Source organism: Conger conger, chromosome 7 (genome assembly GCF_963514075.1).
Source record: "Conger conger chromosome 7, fConCon1.1, whole genome shotgun sequence".
Classification (NCBI taxonomy): domain Eukaryota; kingdom Metazoa; phylum Chordata; class Actinopteri; order Anguilliformes; family Congridae; genus Conger; species Conger conger.
The window spans coordinates 13,390,232-13,410,666 of record NC_083766.1 but is presented as its reverse complement, the minus strand read 5'-3'; the positions used below and the strand labels follow the sequence as shown (position 1 = coordinate 13,410,666).

Here is a 20,435-nt window from a genome sequence, read left to right as displayed (position 1 = left end):
TTAGTCCTCCCTCCTGATTTCCCCTGCCCCTCCTTTCTGATATCCCTATCCTTGTCTAACCCCCCCCCCCCCCCCCCCAAAAAAAAAAATATATAATAATAATAAATGCACTTCTGATGACAACTATGTTTAGAACAGCATTTCCTGTGTATTTTGCTAGTTTCTGGATGTGATGCTTTGACTTATGGTAGAACCTATGCACTTGTAAGTCGCTTTGGATTAAAAGCGTCTGCCAAATGACTAAAATGTAAATGTAATGTAAAATGTGTCAATGTTTTATTAGGCTAAGTAATCTATTTTTTTCTGAAAAGCCCAAATTATTGCGACCCCTGATTTAATGCTTTGGGCAAACACCCCTGGAAAAGATGACAGCCATCACTATTTTCCTATAACTTCTTAGAGAACACATTTGGAAGGATTCTTGACCATTCCTCCATGCAGAACTTTTCAGAATATTTTATTTGTACTTATGGACTCCTCTCTTCAGTTTGGTTTTTAATTTAAGTCTGGAGACTGAGATGGCCATTGCAGAACATGGATGTTGTTTCTATGTGGATTCTGATGTATATTTGGAATCATTGTCCTGCAGGACATCTACAACTATGACCTCCTAGCAGAGACATTAACATTAATCTGAGAGATAGATCAAGTAAAATTGTATTGCCAATCTCACTTTGTTTGATTTTATTTACAATAATTGTTAGTGGATATTACTGAATAAAATCATTGAGATTATCTGTGTTGTTTATTAGGCCTACTTCTGGAGCCCATTATAATTGCTTGTTATTGTTGCATGGTGAGTGCAACTATGATTGTACAGAGAATAACCTTCAGCAATAAGCTTCGCTATTGAAGTTGTCTTCCTCCCTACAGTGGGGCAACTCAGAACTCAGGGTGTAATAACATCATGTCACACCAAACTATAATATCACTTTAAGAAATCGTTTGTTTCTAGTGTTGGATACCTGAGGCATTCTCCAGTCCATCTCCTGTCCATCAATTTCCTCATGTTCATCACTTCTTTGTTTCTGTTTCTTACGGCTCTTCCTTAGCAGTTGTGCCTTCGCTTCCATGTCTGTCCTGTCCTCTGACTCTTTCTCTGTCCACTGTCCACCATACTTTTAACAAACTCCTACGTCATTATTGATTCAGACTACACCCCCGACACACCCACAAAATGGAGCAAACAGGCTATAAACTGCAGCAACTGGTAGAGCCAATTAAAACAGTAGTGCTTCAGTGCCATTGTATCGAATATGTTTATAGCTACCCTGTATATGTTGTGTTGTGGTTAAGTAGTAGTAGTAGTAGTAGTAGTAGTAGCGGTAAATAGTTTAAATGCAAACTTTTTCATTCCAAATTAAAAATTTGCCGCCGTCCAGGGTTGCCAGACTGGGGCGTAAATCGTTTTCTAAGACAATTGAAAGAGGAAGTTTTACAGTGAAAATATATGGGAGTTAATGACGGATTGGAGATTTTTACAAAAGGTGAACAACTTGTAAGAAATAAGTATCGGATTCTATTGAAGATGAGAAGTTGTGAGGAGTTAGGTCGGTGGAAAATATGCGACATCTGGCAACATTGTTTCCGTCATCAACGCTCGACAAGAGGAAGCAGTAGTTTGATAGCTAGCGTAACATTAAATCGTTGCATCCTGATTAAAAGTCAGTTTATTTACATAACTTATGGTACTTGTTAGATATGATAACTTACGGAATGGTTGTTGTGAGTACAACAGATCTGTAAATTACACAGGCGAATTTCCAACTAACGTTAGCTAGCTAGCTAAGTGAACGTTTGATACTTAGTGGGGTTTAGGCGGTTAGTTTTCAGCAATGTTGGTAAGCTAACTACAGAACTGAATAAAACTTGGTCTAGCTAACGATAATTGGCAACACGTTATACAGTTGTCTTTGTCTTTCTTTCTACAAGCGAAATTGGCATGTAGCTATCTACCGGGTAAATACTTTGAAATATGCTGATTAAATATGTAGAATCACTATTTTCTAAATGTAACGTTAACTTTACATCTAACCTTGTAAGTGTTGTTAATCTTAGCTAGTTCGTCAGCAAATTAACATTTGCTTGCTAGCTAGGACATAGGAGAAGATGCCTGAAGACAAATTACTCTCGGATCAATCTCCTGCTGGTTTTCCACAAAAGTCACTCATACATTCGGCATTTCAACAACTACTTGCTGCCAGAACCCTTCGACTGAAATTTGACAGTGTTGGATTCATATTTGCAGTAGTTGCATTACAAAGGTATCTGGCGGAACAAGAAAGAGTCAAGGCCAAGTTTGTTGACAGCTATTGCTATGACGTGACTGTCACTGACGGCATCGTGCAAGCTAAATGTCATCTTGCAAGTGATCTCAATCATCTGGTACACAAAAATATTATTCGTAGTGGCATTGACATACAAATTACACAGTGCTCATTTGTATACAACGAGAGGAGACTGGGATATGGTTCGGTTTGCATAGAGAAAATTGAGTTCAGTAACATTTGTGAAGACTCTCACATTCTTGGCTCCATAAAAGACCCAGATGCTTTACCCTTCTGGTCAAAAGAGGGCGATGGGAGTGCGTTAGTCATACAAAATGATGTGCCTCTTCAGACGAGTCGGAAATATTATTTGTCGTTGTGGAATAATGAGGATCCACATGGTAGTTTATGGATCCCGCACATCCCTCCAACGGACGTGGTGTTGGACGGTAAGGACGGGGGTTCTTATTCGTTATTGTGTGAAACGAGACATTAGTTAAAATAGACTCATCGAGCACTTTATTAGGTATTTATTACACTTATTTTTTAGACTTCTACTGCTGTAGCCTATCCACTTAGAGTTATGATGCGTTGTGTCTAAAGATCTGCTCTTCTGCATACCACTGTTGTAATGTGTGGTTATTTGCGTTACTGTCACCTTCCTGTCAGCTTTGACTAGTCTGGTAATTCTCCTCTGACGTCTGATTAACAAGGCGTTCTGTCTGCAGAACTGCTGCTCACTGGTTTTTTTATTTATTTTTTATTTATTTGAAAAAAAGAAAGAAAATTGCACCATTCTTTGCAAAATATACACTAGTGTGCGTGAAAATCCCAGGAGATCAGCAGTTTCTGAGATACTCAAACCACCCTGTCTGCATCCAACAATCATTCCATGGTCAAAGTCTCTTAGATCACATTTTTCCCCCATTGTGATGGTTGATGTGAACAGTAACTGAAGCTCCTGACCCGTACATGATTGTATGCATTGAACCGCTGCCGTACAATTGGCTGATTAGATAATGGCATGAATAAGTAGGTGTAATAAAGTAAAAATTTTCCTAATAAAGTGATCGGTGAGTGTCATACGTAATTGGGTAACTTTGTTAGGCTAATCACGATACCACAAATTGCCTTATTTGTGAATTATACAACAGTAGTAGGCTATTGTATTAAAGTTGTATTAAAATTGCATTAAATGTAATCGTTTCTTACTATCCCTCAACAGTGTCAAAGATGATTCTGCTGTGTGATCTAGAATCTGCCTTCGGTAACTCCCACCGGTATCGGCCTCTTCTTGTTAGAATCATGCATAAATCACGGCTGCGGTTCTACGGAAAGGCGGAGACAAAGATTTACATCCCATTCCAGGTTAGCAATGCCAGCACTAACCGGGTGAAACGGCTTTGGATAAATAGCGTAAACCCAAGTGTTTCAGTTCGAATTGCAATTACACTCTAGGTAACTGAATATGTCAGTTCAGATTGTGTAAATTAAGCTTTTTTCCCCAAATAGAGTTATAACCAAGCTACTGTAATAACCGAATCAGCTAACCAAACCTCAAAGTCATGCTAAAAGACATCATTAGTGTTTTTAATATTCGTTGCCAACAAATGTATTGGATATAATGACTGGCTGGTGTGTTGCAGGCCTACTTTGAGGTTGCAGATCAGAGTGGCTCCATGTCCATGGTCCTATGGAATGCACTGTGTCCGGAGTGGTATCAGAGACTAAATGTGGGAACAGTTCTCTACCTTCAGAACTACTCTCTCAAACAAAGCTATCAGAATAGGACTCGGCCCTTTCTTGCAGACCCACAGATGAAGAGCTTCACCTCTATAGGTATCAATGGCCTGTATTCAAGCAACAGGTTAAAGACAAATATTGTCCCAGCAAATTTCTATCCGATTTCATTACTGTTAATGTGGTTTGACATGTTTATGCTAAAATGAATATTATTTAATGATGTTTTTTCCTGGATAAAGCTGTACAAATATACAAGTGCATTGCCACCATATTTTTTCTGCAGCCATTTAGTAATAGTATTGAATAACATATCTTAAAATAAGTATTTTGAAAACATTCTGCTGTTGAAACACAGTCTATTAGCACTGATACTCCCCCTTTAATAATGTGACTAGACATGATCCTAGGGCCATTCGGTAAAAAGTCAACCAGAAGTGTGGGAGTTGATCAATTTTGCAATTATGCAGTAAGGAACATTCTTGAGATATTGGCTCTGAAAATGGATGGATGGATGTAGTGGCTCCATGGTGCTACCCAAAAAGTCACACAGGAGTGAAAATTAGAGTTTGTGTCAGTTCTGGAGCATTATATCTTTGGCATTCAAGCAGGGAAAAACATGAAAACATGTAATTTCCTGTCTGGTTTCAGATTTTGAACATTGATAAAAACTGCTAGACTGCACACTGACTGCTAGATCTAATTTCCAAAGTTTACGTTGAACCTCTTCCAAATTTATTCCATACCATCAATTAATTTTTTAATTTTACCAAAATTGCTTTTTAGTAAATGTTGCTACTGGCTAAACCAAGGTACAGAAGACTCCCACAAGGAACTCAGACTTGTTTTATCATTATTCTGTATTATTGGCTATTGATATCATCAAAGTGAGCCTTTTGAGATCAAACCAGGATAATCAATGCCTCAGTGATCATACAGAAAAACACCATTTGGGACAGGCTGCTGGTGAATAGGAGAATAAAATCTGTTTTTGCATTGCCTTGCAGAAATTGGCTTGAATCCTCGCAATCCCACAGCTGTCATTGACGTTATTCCACCCAAGAGCGTGAAGCCGCAGTGGGGGTTGCCAGATGTCCCATACCACTTCATTTCCAGGTGCAGGCTCCTACAAGCATTTTTGCATTTCCATATGAAAATAACAAGTTGTGTATTGAGTTCTAAAGAAATTCAAAATCAAGGAAGCATCTTAAACATATGCTTTTCCTGATTGAGGATTGTCCTGAAACACACTGCATTTTTTAATATTAATGACATTTATTTCCTTTTATTTCTTATTCTGTTTTGAAAATGAACCTCCACTGTATGATTAAAAATGCTTAAAAAAGGAAAATCTGGCCATCTTGAAGTCAACCATGTCTTCCTGCTGGCATATGAAAATTTTATATATTCACTGATCTTGCATTTTGCTCCTAGATCTGAACTGGATAGCTGTCCCAACAATAGTACCTGTGATGTCATCGGCCTTGTCACATTTGTAGGGCGCTGTGAGCGAATCAGGAGCAAGGGTACTGCAGGTAAGTCATTTTGATCACTTTCTTCACAAAATTACATGTAAAGTAAATTTGAGGTGGTATTGATGTGATATTGGTCTTATGACAGCTTAAAACTAACTACATTTTTTACAACTCCATTAGGCGTGGCATGCCTCATGAATAGTTTCTTATGGATGATTATGTATGTAGTGCTTATGAAGGAGTAGTATAGCTCTTATGAAAGGCCATCCAGAGACAATTCTGAGGATTAACATGAGGTTAACAGTGCAAAGGTTATTTAAATTTGAAGGACAAATGTGAAATAATCTCACTTTGCAATGGTGAAAGAGGAAAACATTCTGTTTGAATGTTTTTTATTAATTTCATGAAAAGCTGCCAAAAGCTCGATGTAGCCTAATGAGCTCATTTTGAACAGGAAAAACTCTACTATTAAATTATACATGGTGTTGGGAGCCCTAAGACTATAGTCAAAGGGAGATGTGTAAGATAAATCAGAAAGTATCTTTAAATATAAGCTCTTAATGTATTGTCCATCTTTTATTCAGGCAGCAGGGGTATGTAAGGGGATTGTGTGGTGAACATTTCAAATCAAAATAAAATCATTATGGTGGCCAAAACCTGAGACGCTTGAAAGTAAATCAGGCCCATTGAGTTTGCTGTGGCTTGATGGCCTATAACTAATATTGAAAATGTATGTGTTGAAAAATCAAATGTGTCTTAATCATCAAGTGAATATGGGTTACACCATCACGAGGCCTTGCTTTGTTGAGAAGAACAGCACAAACAATTTTCACATTAAGCCTTGTATAATGTCCCTTAACACACCGCCAAATATTTTGAAGGATGCTTTTTATTTGTTTTTTCAGTCCCTGAGAAATACTGGACATATCGCTGGGTTCATGCCATCGACGGAACCTCAGACTTTCCATTTGTTCTGGAGATATTCGCTTCATCACAGCCTGAAATATTCAGCGGGATATATCCAAGTTAGTTCCTCGTCTCTTTTGTTATGTCTCTCTTCTCATCCTATACAGAGCGACACTGATATTTTCAAATTTATAATTTTATTATAAACACTACTAAAGCTGAATCGCTATCCTGTGTGACAATTTTCTGGAATTCGGCGAAATGTTGCTCTCTTTGCTGTCTGCTGTGCAGCCATATTATTTGGAACTGTTCGCATTCTGATTTAAAGGTACAATAGGTAATTTCAGACTTCTAATGGTCAAGAGAGGAATTGCTGCAACAAACACCCTCAAACCACAACACTATTTATCCCTCCTCCTTCTCTGTGACATTGAAACGCCATTGGCTGTGGCAATTGGAACACATTTTCTCCCAATGAGCTTGAATAATTGTACAGCTATACAATGTTTTGGTACAGAACGCCGGCCCGTCAACTGTATATTTTGAAACTCAAATTTAAGGACTATAAACACAGGCAGAGGGTGAGTCCACATGTCAGTGAGCCTTTTTCAATGATAGGAAGGGATTTACAATGGTCTTGTAACAGTGTTTGAACACAAAAATCATACCTATTGTACCTTTAAGATTGAAAAGGCCAATAGTTAACAGCAGTGGGAAACTAACCCCCTGCCCAACCCTCTCCCCCACACTACAGTGACGTACCTGGTCTGCACCCAGATGAGGGTATGCAGACCAGCAGCCTCCACTGTGGTGTACCTCACCAGTTCCAGTGAGACGCAGATATTCACCACCGGTGGGTTGTTTTAGTGCCACCCTTGCTTGATGAAAAAGCGTGTGCGTCATTGCCAGACTTTGTCAGAACACATCAGTATTTGAGCGCCATGTGCTTGTTGCCAGGCTACCACAAGGGCCAGCCGTACATCTGCAGTCCCACAGTAAAGGCCTTCATCCAGTGGACGAAGACTCTGAAGGACAGCGCGATGCTGAAGAAGACGGTCATCGGCGGCCATTACCGCTTCCCCCCGGCACCGCCCATCTTCACCCAGGACATCAACGACGGCAGTGGTAAGAACGGTTAAGAAGTTCATATTTTTAAGGTAGTTTCACCACACTGCTCCATCTTTCCTTTTTGTCTGGGGCTTTTGAATGTGCAACACACAACTGGAAACTAGTTAAAAGATGAGTAATTATGTATTTCACTAGTGCTCCTGGCTTGTTCTTCAGCAATAATAAATTATTTGGATATCATTATTTCTAAAATACAGATACAGTAAAACCCTGCTCTATAAAAAAAACTAATTCAGTCACGTAAAATCTGGGGCCACATTATTGCGAGGTAAACGAAAAATTATGTTTTCCAATTCTACTGTGTGAAGAAAAGAGAGGCAAAGCATTTTAATTATCACCCCCTTTATAATGCATCACTAAAAATACACTTGAGATACATTTACTTCCTTCATTCTATTTTGAATAAGAAAAACATGATGCATATGAATGATGTTTGACTTTGTAGACACATACTCACACATAATCATAACTTAAATGTATAGGAAATAGACTGATTATTAGAAACAAAACATGCACATGACATATATCTCAAGTTGTTTTTTAGTCCTCGCAAAGTCAAAAATGCTTCACAGCTGAAGATGTTTAGCAGTGGACATGAGCCAAGCGAGGATGGCATTATATAAGAATTTGTGTTATCACGGTTTTTTACTGTATCATTCTTTAATCTTTGTTGGCAGCATTATTGCTCATCCTTTCACGTGTTTTCAGCTGAGGTTCCTGTAGTTCCCGCATGCAAGCTGCAGGAGGAGCTAGAGAGCTTGCGGTATCGAGAGCAGAAGCGGCTGGCTGTCCAGGGCCAGATCACCGCTGTGCAGTATGTGCTGTGGCCAGAGGAGCAGGCTTCTGTGAGTCAGAATACAGACTCTCTCTTCCCTTCTGTGAGTCAGAATACAGACTCTCTCTTCCCTTCTGTGAGTCAGAATACAGACTCTCTCTTCCCTTCTGTGAGTCAGAATACAGACTCTCTCTTCCCTTCTGTGAGTCACAATACAGACTCTTTCTTCTCTTCTGTGAGTCAGAATACAGACTCTCTCTTCCCTTCTGTTGCCCCGTGGGGCTTCTTTGTAGCAGTCCTCTGCGTGGGGTGCTATGCAGATGAAATTTAATTGAATCAGATTCATGTGTTTTTAATAAACTTTCTGGCCTGTTTTTCTAATGAGCTTATGAGGATGCATTCTGAATTCAAAATAATGCTGCTGAGTATTTCTTAAGAGGATGATTGGAAACATTGTTCAATAGATTAATATTTATTTACAGATATACATACTTATACCACCTGCAAAGGCCCTCTATTATTTGCAATAATTATTTAATTCAAGGGATGTATAGGAGTAATGTTTGGAATGGCAGCACCAGGAGAAAGTACCTTATCAACACATTACATTTAATAGTCCCCATACAGTCTGCAAAAGAGCTCAGTCAACCTACCCTGTATAAATAAAGGTTAATAAATATAATAAAATGTAGGAGCATTTGGAAGAGGATGTCTAATGCTGTGTGATGCAGGTCGTTCCGGAAAGCTCCGCCGTCGTCCGATCTCTGCCACCGTCTGACCTCGGGACCGGCACGGCAACCGGGACTTCAGCGGGCAGTGGCGTGCTGTCCACCGTCACCGCGCCCTTGCCACACAAACGCAGGAAAAAGCAGCGGGGGAAGAGGTACGACGTGCAGGGTTAGAGGCACGACGCGCGGGGTCAGAGGCATTTGTGAGGACTGAGGGGTCACTGCAACAGAAAACCTGCTGTGCTGTCTGTACAAATTGCTGAGCCAATTTGAAAACCTGCCTGGGTTGACACCCCTGTGTTAAGGAACACCCCTGTGTTAAGGAAAGCCCCTATGTCAAGGAATACCCCGTGTCAAGGAAAGCCCCTGTGTTAAGGAACACCTCTGTGTTAAGGAAAGCCCCTGTGTTAAGGAAAGCCCCTGTGTTAAGGAACACCTCTGTGTTAAGGAAAGCCTCTGTGTTAAGGAAAGCCCCTATGTCAAGGAAAGCCACTGTGTTAAGGAAAGCCCCTATGTCAAGGAACACCCCGTGTCAAGGAAAGCCCCTGTGTTAAGGAACACCTCTGTGTTAAGGAAAGCCCCTGTGTTAAGGAAAGCCCCTGTGTTAAGGAACACCCCTGTGTTTGTCTCCGTTCAGAGAGCTCCGGCGGCGATATGAAACACGAACCACGGTGCGGCAGGAGAGGTAATGGCCTCCGGTCCCCCTACTGCAATCTCACTCACCGTAGTTTTGTTTGGTTATGTGTTCTGCGTGTTATGCATTACTTTCTGAGGTAAGACCCCAGTAGAACAGTTTATAATAGTATAATATGGTGCTCCAAGCGTTTACCGATGAAACAAAGGGGTTAAAAAGGAACAAGTAATTATTTTGGCACTTTTTTTCCACTGGGGTCTGGATCCTGTAATGTAGGCCATCATCCATGATTGGATGACTGTCCGTTTCATCTCTCCGCTGTGTAACATAATGTAACAAAATGTCATTATTGCAATATTGCAACTCTCTTAATATATCAGACCGCCATGTGCAAATGAGAGCCAGGGACCATTGGTAAAAGCAGAAGACCCATTTGAATCCCTGTCTGCAGGGGTTGTGATTTGTGTTTGTTCTTTAAATCAGGAGCTTGCCGATACAACATCAAGAAATGTTGGCTAAGATATCTAATGTTTCTTTTGTACACAGACATACAGTGGGCTGTATGTTATTATTGGCACCCTTGTTAAAAAATGTATTTCGTAAACAACACAGATAATAATCTATATGTTATGTTCAAACATATAGGAAAATTATATGCTTTTATTTCAATACATTTATTCTCATGTTTCAAGGTTTTCTAATAAGTAATCTCATTTTCTTCTGAAAACGCATGGGTTATGATTATTGCTACCCCTAACAATTATTTTAAATCAAATCAAATGAACTTAAATTCGCAATAAACCTTTACTTAATTCAATGAATCTCATTATTATGTAACTATGACGTGTCATTCCATCACCTTCTGTTTTTGATTGGTGAACTTTACACTTTTGAATATTGTTTTTAGTCATTTTTTCAAGCTTATATTTGAGAGTTTGAATCTTTGTTTCAGGGCCAGAAGTGAGTGTTTCAATCACCATCACGATCAGGAATTCAAGTTTGAGCTTTTTCAGGAGGGCTAGCTAGCAGTTTGTAGGGCACAAGTATGGAAGACACAACATTTTAGCATGCTGGGAGAAATTATACATTTTACCATTACCTGGCAGTTTTACGTTTCATGGTAATATGCACAGCTGCATGTAAACGGGAATATTTAAAGAACATTCCTTTCTCAGTAGCCATGTAAACTGTTTATTCAGAATATTATCTTCATATATTCAGAATTATGGCAACATAGTGACTGGTTGCATCTTAGGGTCACCAAGTCTCAAAAACAACCATAGGACACCATCTCCGTATGAACAAACTCTATGGAAGGGTTGCACAAAGAAAGCCCTTAGTGAGCACAAGAGACAAAACCAAGCGTCTGGAGTTTCCCAAACGTCATTGGAATTATAAGAAGAGAGTGCTATAGTCAGATCAGACCAAAATCTAACTTTTAGTCCATAGACACCATTAGTTTGGCACAAAAGACTAATTCAATTCAAGGAGATGCACTCATACCTACAGTGATGTTCTGGAGATGTTCCGGTGGTCCAGGGGCACTAGTTAGATCAATGGCATAATGAATTCCTCAAAGTACTAGGAACATTCCTCCACTATGAGGCTGAGACTTGGTTGTAGGTAGACTTTCCAGCAGGACAATGACCCCCAAACATACATCAAAATCCACACAGAAATGGTTAAGTAAAAACACATCCATGTTCTACAATGGCCAACTCAGTCTCCGGACTTACATCCCATTGAAAACATGTGGTCTTAACTGAAGTTTATAATATTTTTTGGGAAAAAAATAAATAACTTTTTTTCAATTGTAAGACTTGAATCCATTGAATCGCTAATAAAGCACACTACTTTACACACGCAGAATACAGTGCATATTTATCAAGGGTGCCAATAATCCTGCAGCCGACTGTTTATATAGACCATGTAAGCTTACCTTTAAATGATCACTGCTATGAGCTAATCTCTTAGAAGGAATAACAGGCAACACTGAGTGCGGTCCTGTTTTTAGAGAATCCGGGCGAAACCGTACAGACAGGGAGCTGCATGAGGAGAGGTCAGATTCAGAGCCTGATGAGGAAGAGCAGGTGGATGAAGCACAAGCCTCTGCCCACAGGCTCCAGCATTCAGCAGGTGTGGAATCACATTGGCCCAATTCCCAGCATTGCCCATTTTCATTATCAATTATACCTAATTGGGGCATTCTTCCATGGTGAAATGCTCTTTCTGAAATAAATGATCATATCTCTGCCGATCACTGCAGGACAAATGTTTTCTCTCCAAAGGAGGCAGAAATCCTACCATTAAAATGATTTCTGTCAAAATTGATTTGCTTGATTTACAAATATTTTAATAATCCTTGCTGGACAGCAGTTTAATTTCTTTCACTCAATTATCTTCTATCTTCGTAATTATATGACATAATTGTACATTACATTACATTATTGGCATTTGGCAGACGCTCTTATCCAGAGCAACGTAAAGTTGATTAGACTAAGCAGGAGACAATCCTGGAGCAATGTGGGGTAAGGGCCTTGCTCAAGGGCCCAACGGCTGTGCAGATCTTATTGTGGCTATGACCTTGCGTGTCCCAGTCATTTACCTTAACCACAACGCTACAGGCCGCCTGTCTTATTATTTAGTTCTTATTATGTGCTACCACAAGTATATCAAATTGAGTTTTGGCATGACACCACAGCATTCCAGTGTTAGTATGGAGGCTAATCACAGAGCCTATTTGTCTATTGCAGGGGTCACCAAGCCTTTTCCTGGAGATCTATCTGCCTGAAGGTTTTCTCTTCACACCTGATTCTACTAATTAGCAGCTCAATGAGATCTGAACCTGTTGAATGAGGCGTGCTTCGTTCGGGTTGGAGTGAAAACCTTTAAGACAGTAGATCTCCCGGAATAGGGTTGGTGACCACTTGTCTATTGTGTCCATCAGTAATTGCATGTCTTTTGCAAAATTATTTTTCCTACTAGATGCCCTGCTCAGTACAAGCACCCAAGTCCAGGAAGACCAGCTGGTGGGTGACCGCCCCGGTGCATTGTGGGAAAGCAGCACATGGACTTTGCTGAGAGGGGACTTGCTCGAACATTTACGTTTTGGTGGCCTGGACCCAGAGAGCATTCCACGCAAATTCAGCTTTGACGACAGAGAGTACCTTCTGCAGAAATGCAACCTTCACCCAGCCAAGTGGACACTGGATGACTTCCACCCCAACCAAAACTTAAACAGATATGCTCCAGCAGCCTGCAAAGGCTATTTCAGGATCACAATCCTGGGTAAGGTCAGCCATGTTACTGCTCAGTGTGACTGTAAGACACATGAAAATACTGCCTTCTTGTTCACTGTTTATTTAACCATCGCCCTTATCCAGGACCCCAGTCATGCATTATACGGTTCACACTCAAGCATGCTGCAGTTTTGGGGGGTTTTTTTAGCACCATGGTGTTGTTTTGTATCTGTTACCTGGTTCTTTTCAAAGGGTGGTTGGAGGAAAGGGAGCGTTTTTGCAAATAAATCTATTTTACAATGCACATTTTTAAAAGGCGGCAAAAGTAACAGCGCCTGCATACAAAGTTGTGACACTGATGACACTGAATCACTCGGTTCTTCGGTGATCCTGAATTTCCTTTACCGGCACCTGGCAGGCATAAACCAGCAGACTGCCATCGATGCACTGTTCATGCCGGTGCTGTCTTCCGAAGACCCGAGGAACGTGGGACTGCCACGAGACCCCCACAACAACACACTGTTCTCCTGCCTTTCCACGGGATCGGTCAGCCCTATCAGCCACCCTATGGACGGGGACCAGAACATTCTCCCTGACCCAGGTAATACTCAGTACCCATATCCCCATGAGAGTCAAGCAGAGAGCCTATTTTAAAAACTGTAAATGGTACGGTTGGCATTTTTATTGTGCCTTTATCCAAAGCGCTGTACAATTGATGCTTCTTAATTCACCCATTCACACACACACTCGCATACCAATGCCGATTGGTTGCCATGCAAGGCACCAACCGGCTCGTCAGGAGCATTTGGGGGTTAGGTGTCTTGCTCAGGGACACTTTGATGCAGGATTGAATGAGCAACCCTCCGACTGCCAGGCGACCGCTCTTACTGCCAACAGCTAATGTCGCCCTGGGGTGGATGCTCCCAGTCACTTGAACTACTACTATTGTACTCTTCAGTGTTGTAGTTGGCATATACCTCGGACTGTACACATTTTAAGACCCTTTAAAACCCACCTACAAGTCAGGGCTTTTTGTAAAAATCATCTTATTTCTTATAAGTTGAAATAATCATCTTATTTAAAGGTTTTATTTAAAGGTTTTTTTTGCATCAAAGTGCAATAGTTCTAAGCTTTACAATAGTATATGGGATATGTAATTGACATATACCTAGGACTGCACATTTTAAAAACCCTTTAAAACCCACCTACAATTCAGGGCTTTTTGTAAGAATCATCTTATTTCTTTTGTCATCTCGCCAATCAACAGAGGGGTTTTTTGCATGAAAGTGCAATGATTCTAAGCTTTACAGTGATATATGGGATATAACGCTCCTTGAATGACCAATAAAAGCTATAATTTGAGACAATGTTATTTCTAGATGCCAGCGTCTGTACAGACATATACTGTAGCTTAAAGTATGTCCGGGCAGGTTAATAGATGGATTTATAATTATTTGCTTCTTCAGGTGACATCATACAGACAGCAGCTGAGCTGGAAGGTATGCACGTTGTGTGCCTCATCGATTTCTGTCACCTAGGAGGGCAGACGGTGGAGGTCTTCATCAACAAGATATATAAGATGACAGACGTCGCATTGGTGGAGGTTCCTCGTGAGCAGTACAGGAGGGACAAGTCCTAATGTCTGTCAAGTCCTCCTAATTCTATTTCATATTTTATTCAATTGCATTCTAGCTTCTTTGTCATACTTTATAGGATGAAGCGTTTGGTGTCCGTGTTACTTTGTCAAAAATATGTCTGAGCAATATAACCACCTAGTTTCCTAGTAACGTGCAGTTTTGATGTATAGGGTCTTTGTGAAGTATTCAATTTACAGGAATTGAGTGAAAGTTAGACATGATTCTCTTTGATTTTGATGAAATGACGGTGAGGGAGGAACGTGTTGCTTTTACACTGATCCAAAATGGAGATGGAGTGAATAGGATGCCTTCTCCTTTTTATGTCCCTTTTTAAGTAAACACATAAAATACAGATGTAACACGGCACAGAAAAAAATGTTTTATTGAGCGTAACGTGTATGAATATTCTGCTTCAGACCCTGCTTTTGCGGTCATTATTTTATAAATCTTTTTTTTTTTTTTTTTAAGAATAGCAAGTACTTCAATTTGTAGAACTGTAAATTATTAAAGCCGATTAAACAAGAAAGCCTTCCTTCTGGTACATCGACTGCTAAGATTGAATGCAACTCACAGAAATAACTCGCTTTCAACACAGGAAATGCAAGTCATTGTTCTCCTGTTCAAAAAGTTCACTGCCCGGACTAGGACTCAGAAGAAGGTTATCAAAGGAAATTCATGTTCTTTATCCTGAATCAGCTTGGGGTGATTCCTGTTTGCTGAGCTAGACCTGATCTGCTGATAACTGATATCCCGTTTCATCTTTTACATTTTGCTCCCTTGGATTGTGTTTCCAACTATTTTTGGTAAAGAACCACTGATTTCAATAAAATGCAATACATGTAATCCCCATCATAGGTCTGTATACATGAAGTTAACACTAGTGGAGCAGGAGCAAAGCTACCCCCTCCTAAAGTACTGTAATGAAGTGAACAAGCCAACTAATATTCAGGACCTGTCTGCACAGGCAGGCTCGCTCAGACCAGAAGAGTTTGAGCGAAATTATCAAGGCTAGTTGCAGAACGGGAACTGCAGCTGACGTAGGGTGAGCTTGGGTTACGAATGGGAGGTGTCAGCTTACAAACACCGCCATTCAGTGCTGCCATAGATCAAACAGGCTCCTGCTGAAGTAAGCTGAAGACTTTTGTGTGGCGTTCTTTTTTTTTTAAAGATAATGGGAAGGAGGGCCTTTTTCTGGCTCTGGCTGGTCATGGCAGTCGTTCAAAGTACCTGTTCAGTTAGATATTGGACGGCCAATGTGGAAATAAGCTACAGGAACTCGAGTGGCAACGAGACCGTGAGAGAGAGCTGTGAATGTGGCGTGTATGGGCTGAACTCGCCCATCGGTGAGGTAGTAGGGCAAGTGGAACTGCCTGCCTCTGACCCCTTGGCTTGTGGCAACAACACCAGTTTTAATAGCTCGGCCGAGACTTGGGTTGCCCTGATCGAGAGAGGGAACTGCACTTTTGCAGAGAAGATCAAGGCAGCTAACGAAAATGGAGCTGTCGCAGCGGTGATCTACAACACGGCTGGTGCTGTCAATGAGAGAACCAATATGGTACATCATGGTAAGGAAGTCTGCTTTTGCACGGTTTTGAATCCACATGCCCAGATATTTATATGCAATTGAGCTTCTCGCATCCGTTTTTATGTACTTTCTTGGTTGACAATAGATGAGGCCTGTCATTTATTCATGTGCATTCTGCATTAATACTGAAGGTCATGAAGTATATGTATATAGCTGTAATGTTGCAATAAATATAAAGTAAATATGAAGAATAATCTCATCCGGAACACTTGAAAAACTTGATGAAAGGATGTCCTTTCCAATGGGAGACACTGTGATTAAATTAAAATGTGGTATTCTTACCATTTTGGGAGATTAATTAAGTGGCCTGATATTAGATTTCATATTTATTATTCCTGCAGAAAGAACTAGTGCTTTGTATGTTGACAGTTAAAATGCATTGCAATATACAGTATAAGGAAATGGGCGGTTAGTATTTCTGCACTGTTTAGTCATTCCGAAGGTCCTGGAATGAATATGTATGAAGTTACGATCTGAGAAACGGGCAACTTGCTGCTGTAGATGTGGGTTTTCACACTCGTAGTTAAGAGATCAGGCCAATTAAGCACCAGTGTTCCTCTCTAGACTCTTCTGTATCTAGGTGATATGCAGCAGTATTGCAAACAAAACAGTTGCTAGGTGCTTCAGTATGCAAGTATGCATGTTTCTCTCTTCACTAAACTGCATTATTTGCTGAAACATTTCATTCTAAAACATTGAATATGAAATGTGTATGTATTTATTTACATCAAAATAGAAAGTGCAATTAAGACACCAAACAGTTATCCAACGAGCTTGATGGTGTGTATTTATCCCTGATCTGAATAAATTGTTGATAAAGTGGGTACATTTCACTACATTTGTATGTATATGTATAAATTCTGAACCAATGCTCCACTAACAAATAATAATGGAAAAAATCTTTATTTGTATCGTACCTTAACAGCAGCACAACACAAGGTGCTTCACAAAATGCATCAAGAAAACACTGGCAGATACAGAGAATTAATATAGTATAATTAAAGTGTTAAACGATAGCACGTTATTAATTGCATTCCATTTTACCTTGAAAATATTATAAAATAACAATGCGAAGGCATAGCTATGATGCACTGGAAAACTCAGTCTTTGCACAAAATGAATGTTCCTTTACCTGTATTCGTTATTATAGTGAGCTTGCATCTCTATGCACAGCTCTAGCTACATGGAAAAATGGCAGTGACAGTGTTAATGCCACTATAGTTAGGTTTTTAAAAGTAGGCTAGTTTGGATCTACCTCACTAGCTAGCTGTCTGTCTGTTATGGGATATTTCTCACTGTATGTTGTGTCTTGTCATCTTGCTAGCAAGATAATATGCAAATACTGTGTTGATGACAGACATCTCCTTAGGATATGACTGAAGAAACGTGCTTCAGGCAGCAGAATTATTGTTCAAATGGAAAACAATATACATTTTAAATCATGCATCATTATGCATATTAGCTATGAAAACAAAACCTTTAGTTGACAGTGAGAATCAATTCAACCAAGAAGTGAAGTTTGGAGGCACTTTCCACTTTACCACTTTTTGCCAGAAGATGGAATCCGTGTATAAGAAATTTAGAGAATGGGATTTTCTCTTTTGACTAGTTTAGTTGCTGGGCCAAATAGATTCTTTAATGTAAATTCCCAGCCAAGGATTTTATTTTTAATGCGTACTTACAATGATCTATCAAGTATTCATTGAACCTCCCGGTGTAAAAACTTGTTTGTTTTTAGTGAAAAATATGTTTTAAGTGAAATGTTTGCATTTGCTGAAAGCCTCAAAAGACGGGAAATTAAATTGATCTGCCCTAACGCTAACATCAGCCATCAAGGTATCAGCATAGATCTTTGACAACATGGTACAGCCCTGTAGTTTATATCCAGTTTGTGCAGAAGAAGACTTCTTCCATTTATACCCAATTATTTGCATAGCATTAACATGGCAGCATATTATTATTTTGATAAATTCAACAGATACAAAATGAATTGTATATATTACATATGGCATTATATTACATTTATTCCTACAGTGAGAATAAAACTGATTTATGAGTGACACTATCATTGGGTGACTGTGAGTAGCTAGCCATAACTTGTTTAATTGGTCAATTACTTTGATGGACAAATATGAATAATTATGAATAGGCCCGTATATGTACATACTGTAGGCTATATAACTACGTATACACTTCTATCCAGAATAACATACAGTAGGCCTATATGAATGGGATCATAGCAATATATGCTCTATACTCTACAAGAGCCCTACTCGGCTTCACGTCCTGCGGGTCGCAGTGTCTGCAGGCATTTGCTACAGCCGTGCACTACACCACCTGATTTTACTAATGAGCTTATTATCTTAACCAAGCAACTGAAATTAGGGAAATCAGGTGGTGTCCCGCACGGTAGGAGCAAATATCTACAGACACTGCGGTGATTCCCAATCTAAAATTGTGGCAAATCAAGCCATATTGGGTCTTTGTCCCAGACATTATGGTGGGCACTGTATGTGTTCATCTGGTAGTTTTGGTTATGAGGTCTCACTCCCATGACAAAGAAGCCACATGAACTGGGAAATACAGAAATTGTAACCAATGAAGGACAAAATCGGCCAGTGTACAGTGTTGGCCTAAACCAGTAGTTCCTAAAGTGTTTCAGGTCCCACAAGTCATGGGGGAGGTTGTGGTGGGTCACAAGGTACAAAGGTACATTTCAAATGTGAAATGCCATACTGGAATATACACTCAGTGACCGCTTTGTTATGTACACCTGTACACCACCTCATTAATGCAACTATCTAATCAGCCACATGTGGCAGCAATTCAAGGTCATTCATGGTCAAGAGGCTCAGTTGTTGTTCAGACAAAATATCACAATGGGGAGGAAATATTACTAATATTACTTCAGCAGCAGTTCTATGGGCAAAAACACCTTGTTAATACAAGAGGTTTGAGGAGAAAGGCCCGGCCATTTCAAGCTGACAGGAAGGTGACACTAACTCAAATAACCATGTGTTACAACAGAGGTATGCAGAAGAGCATCTGTGAACACAACATGTCAAACCTTCATGGGCTACAGCATCAGAAGACCACACCGGGTTCCACTTCTGTCGGGAAACTATGAACACAGGCTCACCAAAACTGGAGTTGAATCTTGGACAGAGATTGCTTAGTCTGACAAATCTCAAGTTTGGTTGTGACATGTAGATGGCAGGGTCAGAATTTTGTTGTGTAAACAACATCAAGCAGGTGGCGGTGGCATAATTGTGTGGAGAATGTTTTCTTGGCACAAATTACAGTAAGCGCCTTAATACAATTTGAGCATTGTTTAAATGCCACAGCCTGCCTGTGCATCGTTGCTGACCATGTGCATACCTTTTTGGGCACATACCCATCTTCTGATAGCTATTCCAGCAGGACAATGCACCATGTCAAAAGCACAGATCATCGCGAGCTGGTTACACAAACAGCTCCAATGGCCTCCACAGGCACCAGATCTCAATCGAATTGAGCACCTTTGGGATGTGGTGGTACTGGAGATTCATTGCATGAATGTGCAGCCGACAAATCTGGAGCCAAGGTGATGCTATCATGTCAACATGGACCAGAATCTCTACAGCACCTTATCAAATCCAGGCCAAAGTAATTCAGGCTTGGGGGCAAAGGGAGGTGCGACCTCTTACTAGAAAAGTGTACACAATAAAGTGGTCACTGAGTGTATGTCATGTTACCTGATAGTAATGATATGTGTGTCACCAGAACTGCATTCCTCCATTGCGCGGATCAGGAGCTCAAAGTTATTTAACACTGGCCTAAAGAACAACAATAAAAGTGAAACTGTATAGGGAATTCATTTACAGTCTTCTTTGCATCTACCTATAGATGGCGACATATGCGCATGTGGGAATTTCAATATGTAAACCCTCTATGGTATGGTGTTTCCATATGACAATTTATAATTTCCCTTCATTTCCTTGCTATTTAGAAAAAATTGCATCGTTGCAATTAAAAGGGCAGGCCTTTGGGTAGCCAATAATTACATTTTAATGTCCTTTCTGGCATCTCTTTCGCATTGTCACCATTATATGGAAGGCGCATGTCAAAGTGCTCCACACATTTCACTACAAAAAAGGTTTTGGTGCATTTATTCTCCATTAAGATTTTTTTCCTGCCTCTTTGGTAAGCTAAATAGATATTGTTCGCAAATCAACTTTGTCGAACATAGTTTTACAGTAAATTGAGAAAATATGAATGTTGCCATATGACACTCTGTACTACAATGAAATTGCAGTAATGGATTTCCCCGTTGGTATCTTTA

General features: G+C 40.0%; 2 protein-coding genes across 3 annotated transcripts in view; both read left to right on the top strand.

Annotated features, from left to right (window-relative positions):
* The first annotated feature begins 1,614 nt into the window (after positions 1-1,614).
* radx (RPA1 related single stranded DNA binding protein) lies at positions 1,615-15,055 on the top strand. 2 transcript variants are annotated; one of them, XM_061248793.1, is made up of 15 exons: positions 1,615-2,716; positions 3,493-3,635; positions 3,914-4,106; positions 5,015-5,123; positions 5,442-5,542; positions 6,388-6,507; positions 7,143-7,241; positions 7,346-7,513; positions 8,225-8,361; positions 9,023-9,174; positions 9,657-9,704; positions 11,668-11,789; positions 12,639-12,941; positions 13,311-13,493; positions 14,359-15,055. In XM_061248793.1, exons 1-15 carry the CDS (start codon positions 2,110-2,112, stop codon positions 14,529-14,531), a joined length of 2,658 nt encoding a protein of 885 aa, XP_061104777.1. In that variant the 5' UTR covers positions 1,615-2,109; the 3' UTR covers positions 14,532-15,055. The 2 variants fall into 2 exon arrangements, with proteins under 2 accessions (XP_061104777.1, XP_061104776.1); XM_061248792.1 differs by having other exon boundaries at positions 8,225-8,394.
* Positions 15,056-15,629: 574 nt separating this feature from the next.
* rnf128a (ring finger protein 128a) overlaps positions 15,630-20,435 on the top strand; it is a 29,309-nt gene continuing 24,503 nt past the window's right edge. Inside the window, exon 1 of the mRNA XM_061249162.1 lies at positions 15,630-16,094. Coding sequence (XP_061105146.1) covers positions 15,701-16,094 — 394 coding nt within the window. The 5' untranslated portion in view covers positions 15,630-15,700. The remainder of the gene's footprint in view (positions 16,095-20,435) is intronic.

Bases quoted from the DNA above. Each gene is read 5' to 3' on its own strand.
- radx (XM_061248792.1), top strand. From the start codon at position 2,110: ATGCCTGAAGACAAATTACTCTCGGATCAATCTCCTGCTGGTTTTCCA. The intron at 7,242-7,345 runs GTGGGTTGTTTT...GCTTGTTGCCAG, and splicing joins GACGCAGATATTCACCACCG to GCTACCACAAGGGCCAGCCG. The intron at 8,395-9,022 runs GTGAGTCAGAAT...TGTGTGATGCAG, and splicing joins CAGACTCTCTCTTCCCTTCT to GTCGTTCCGGAAAGCTCCGC.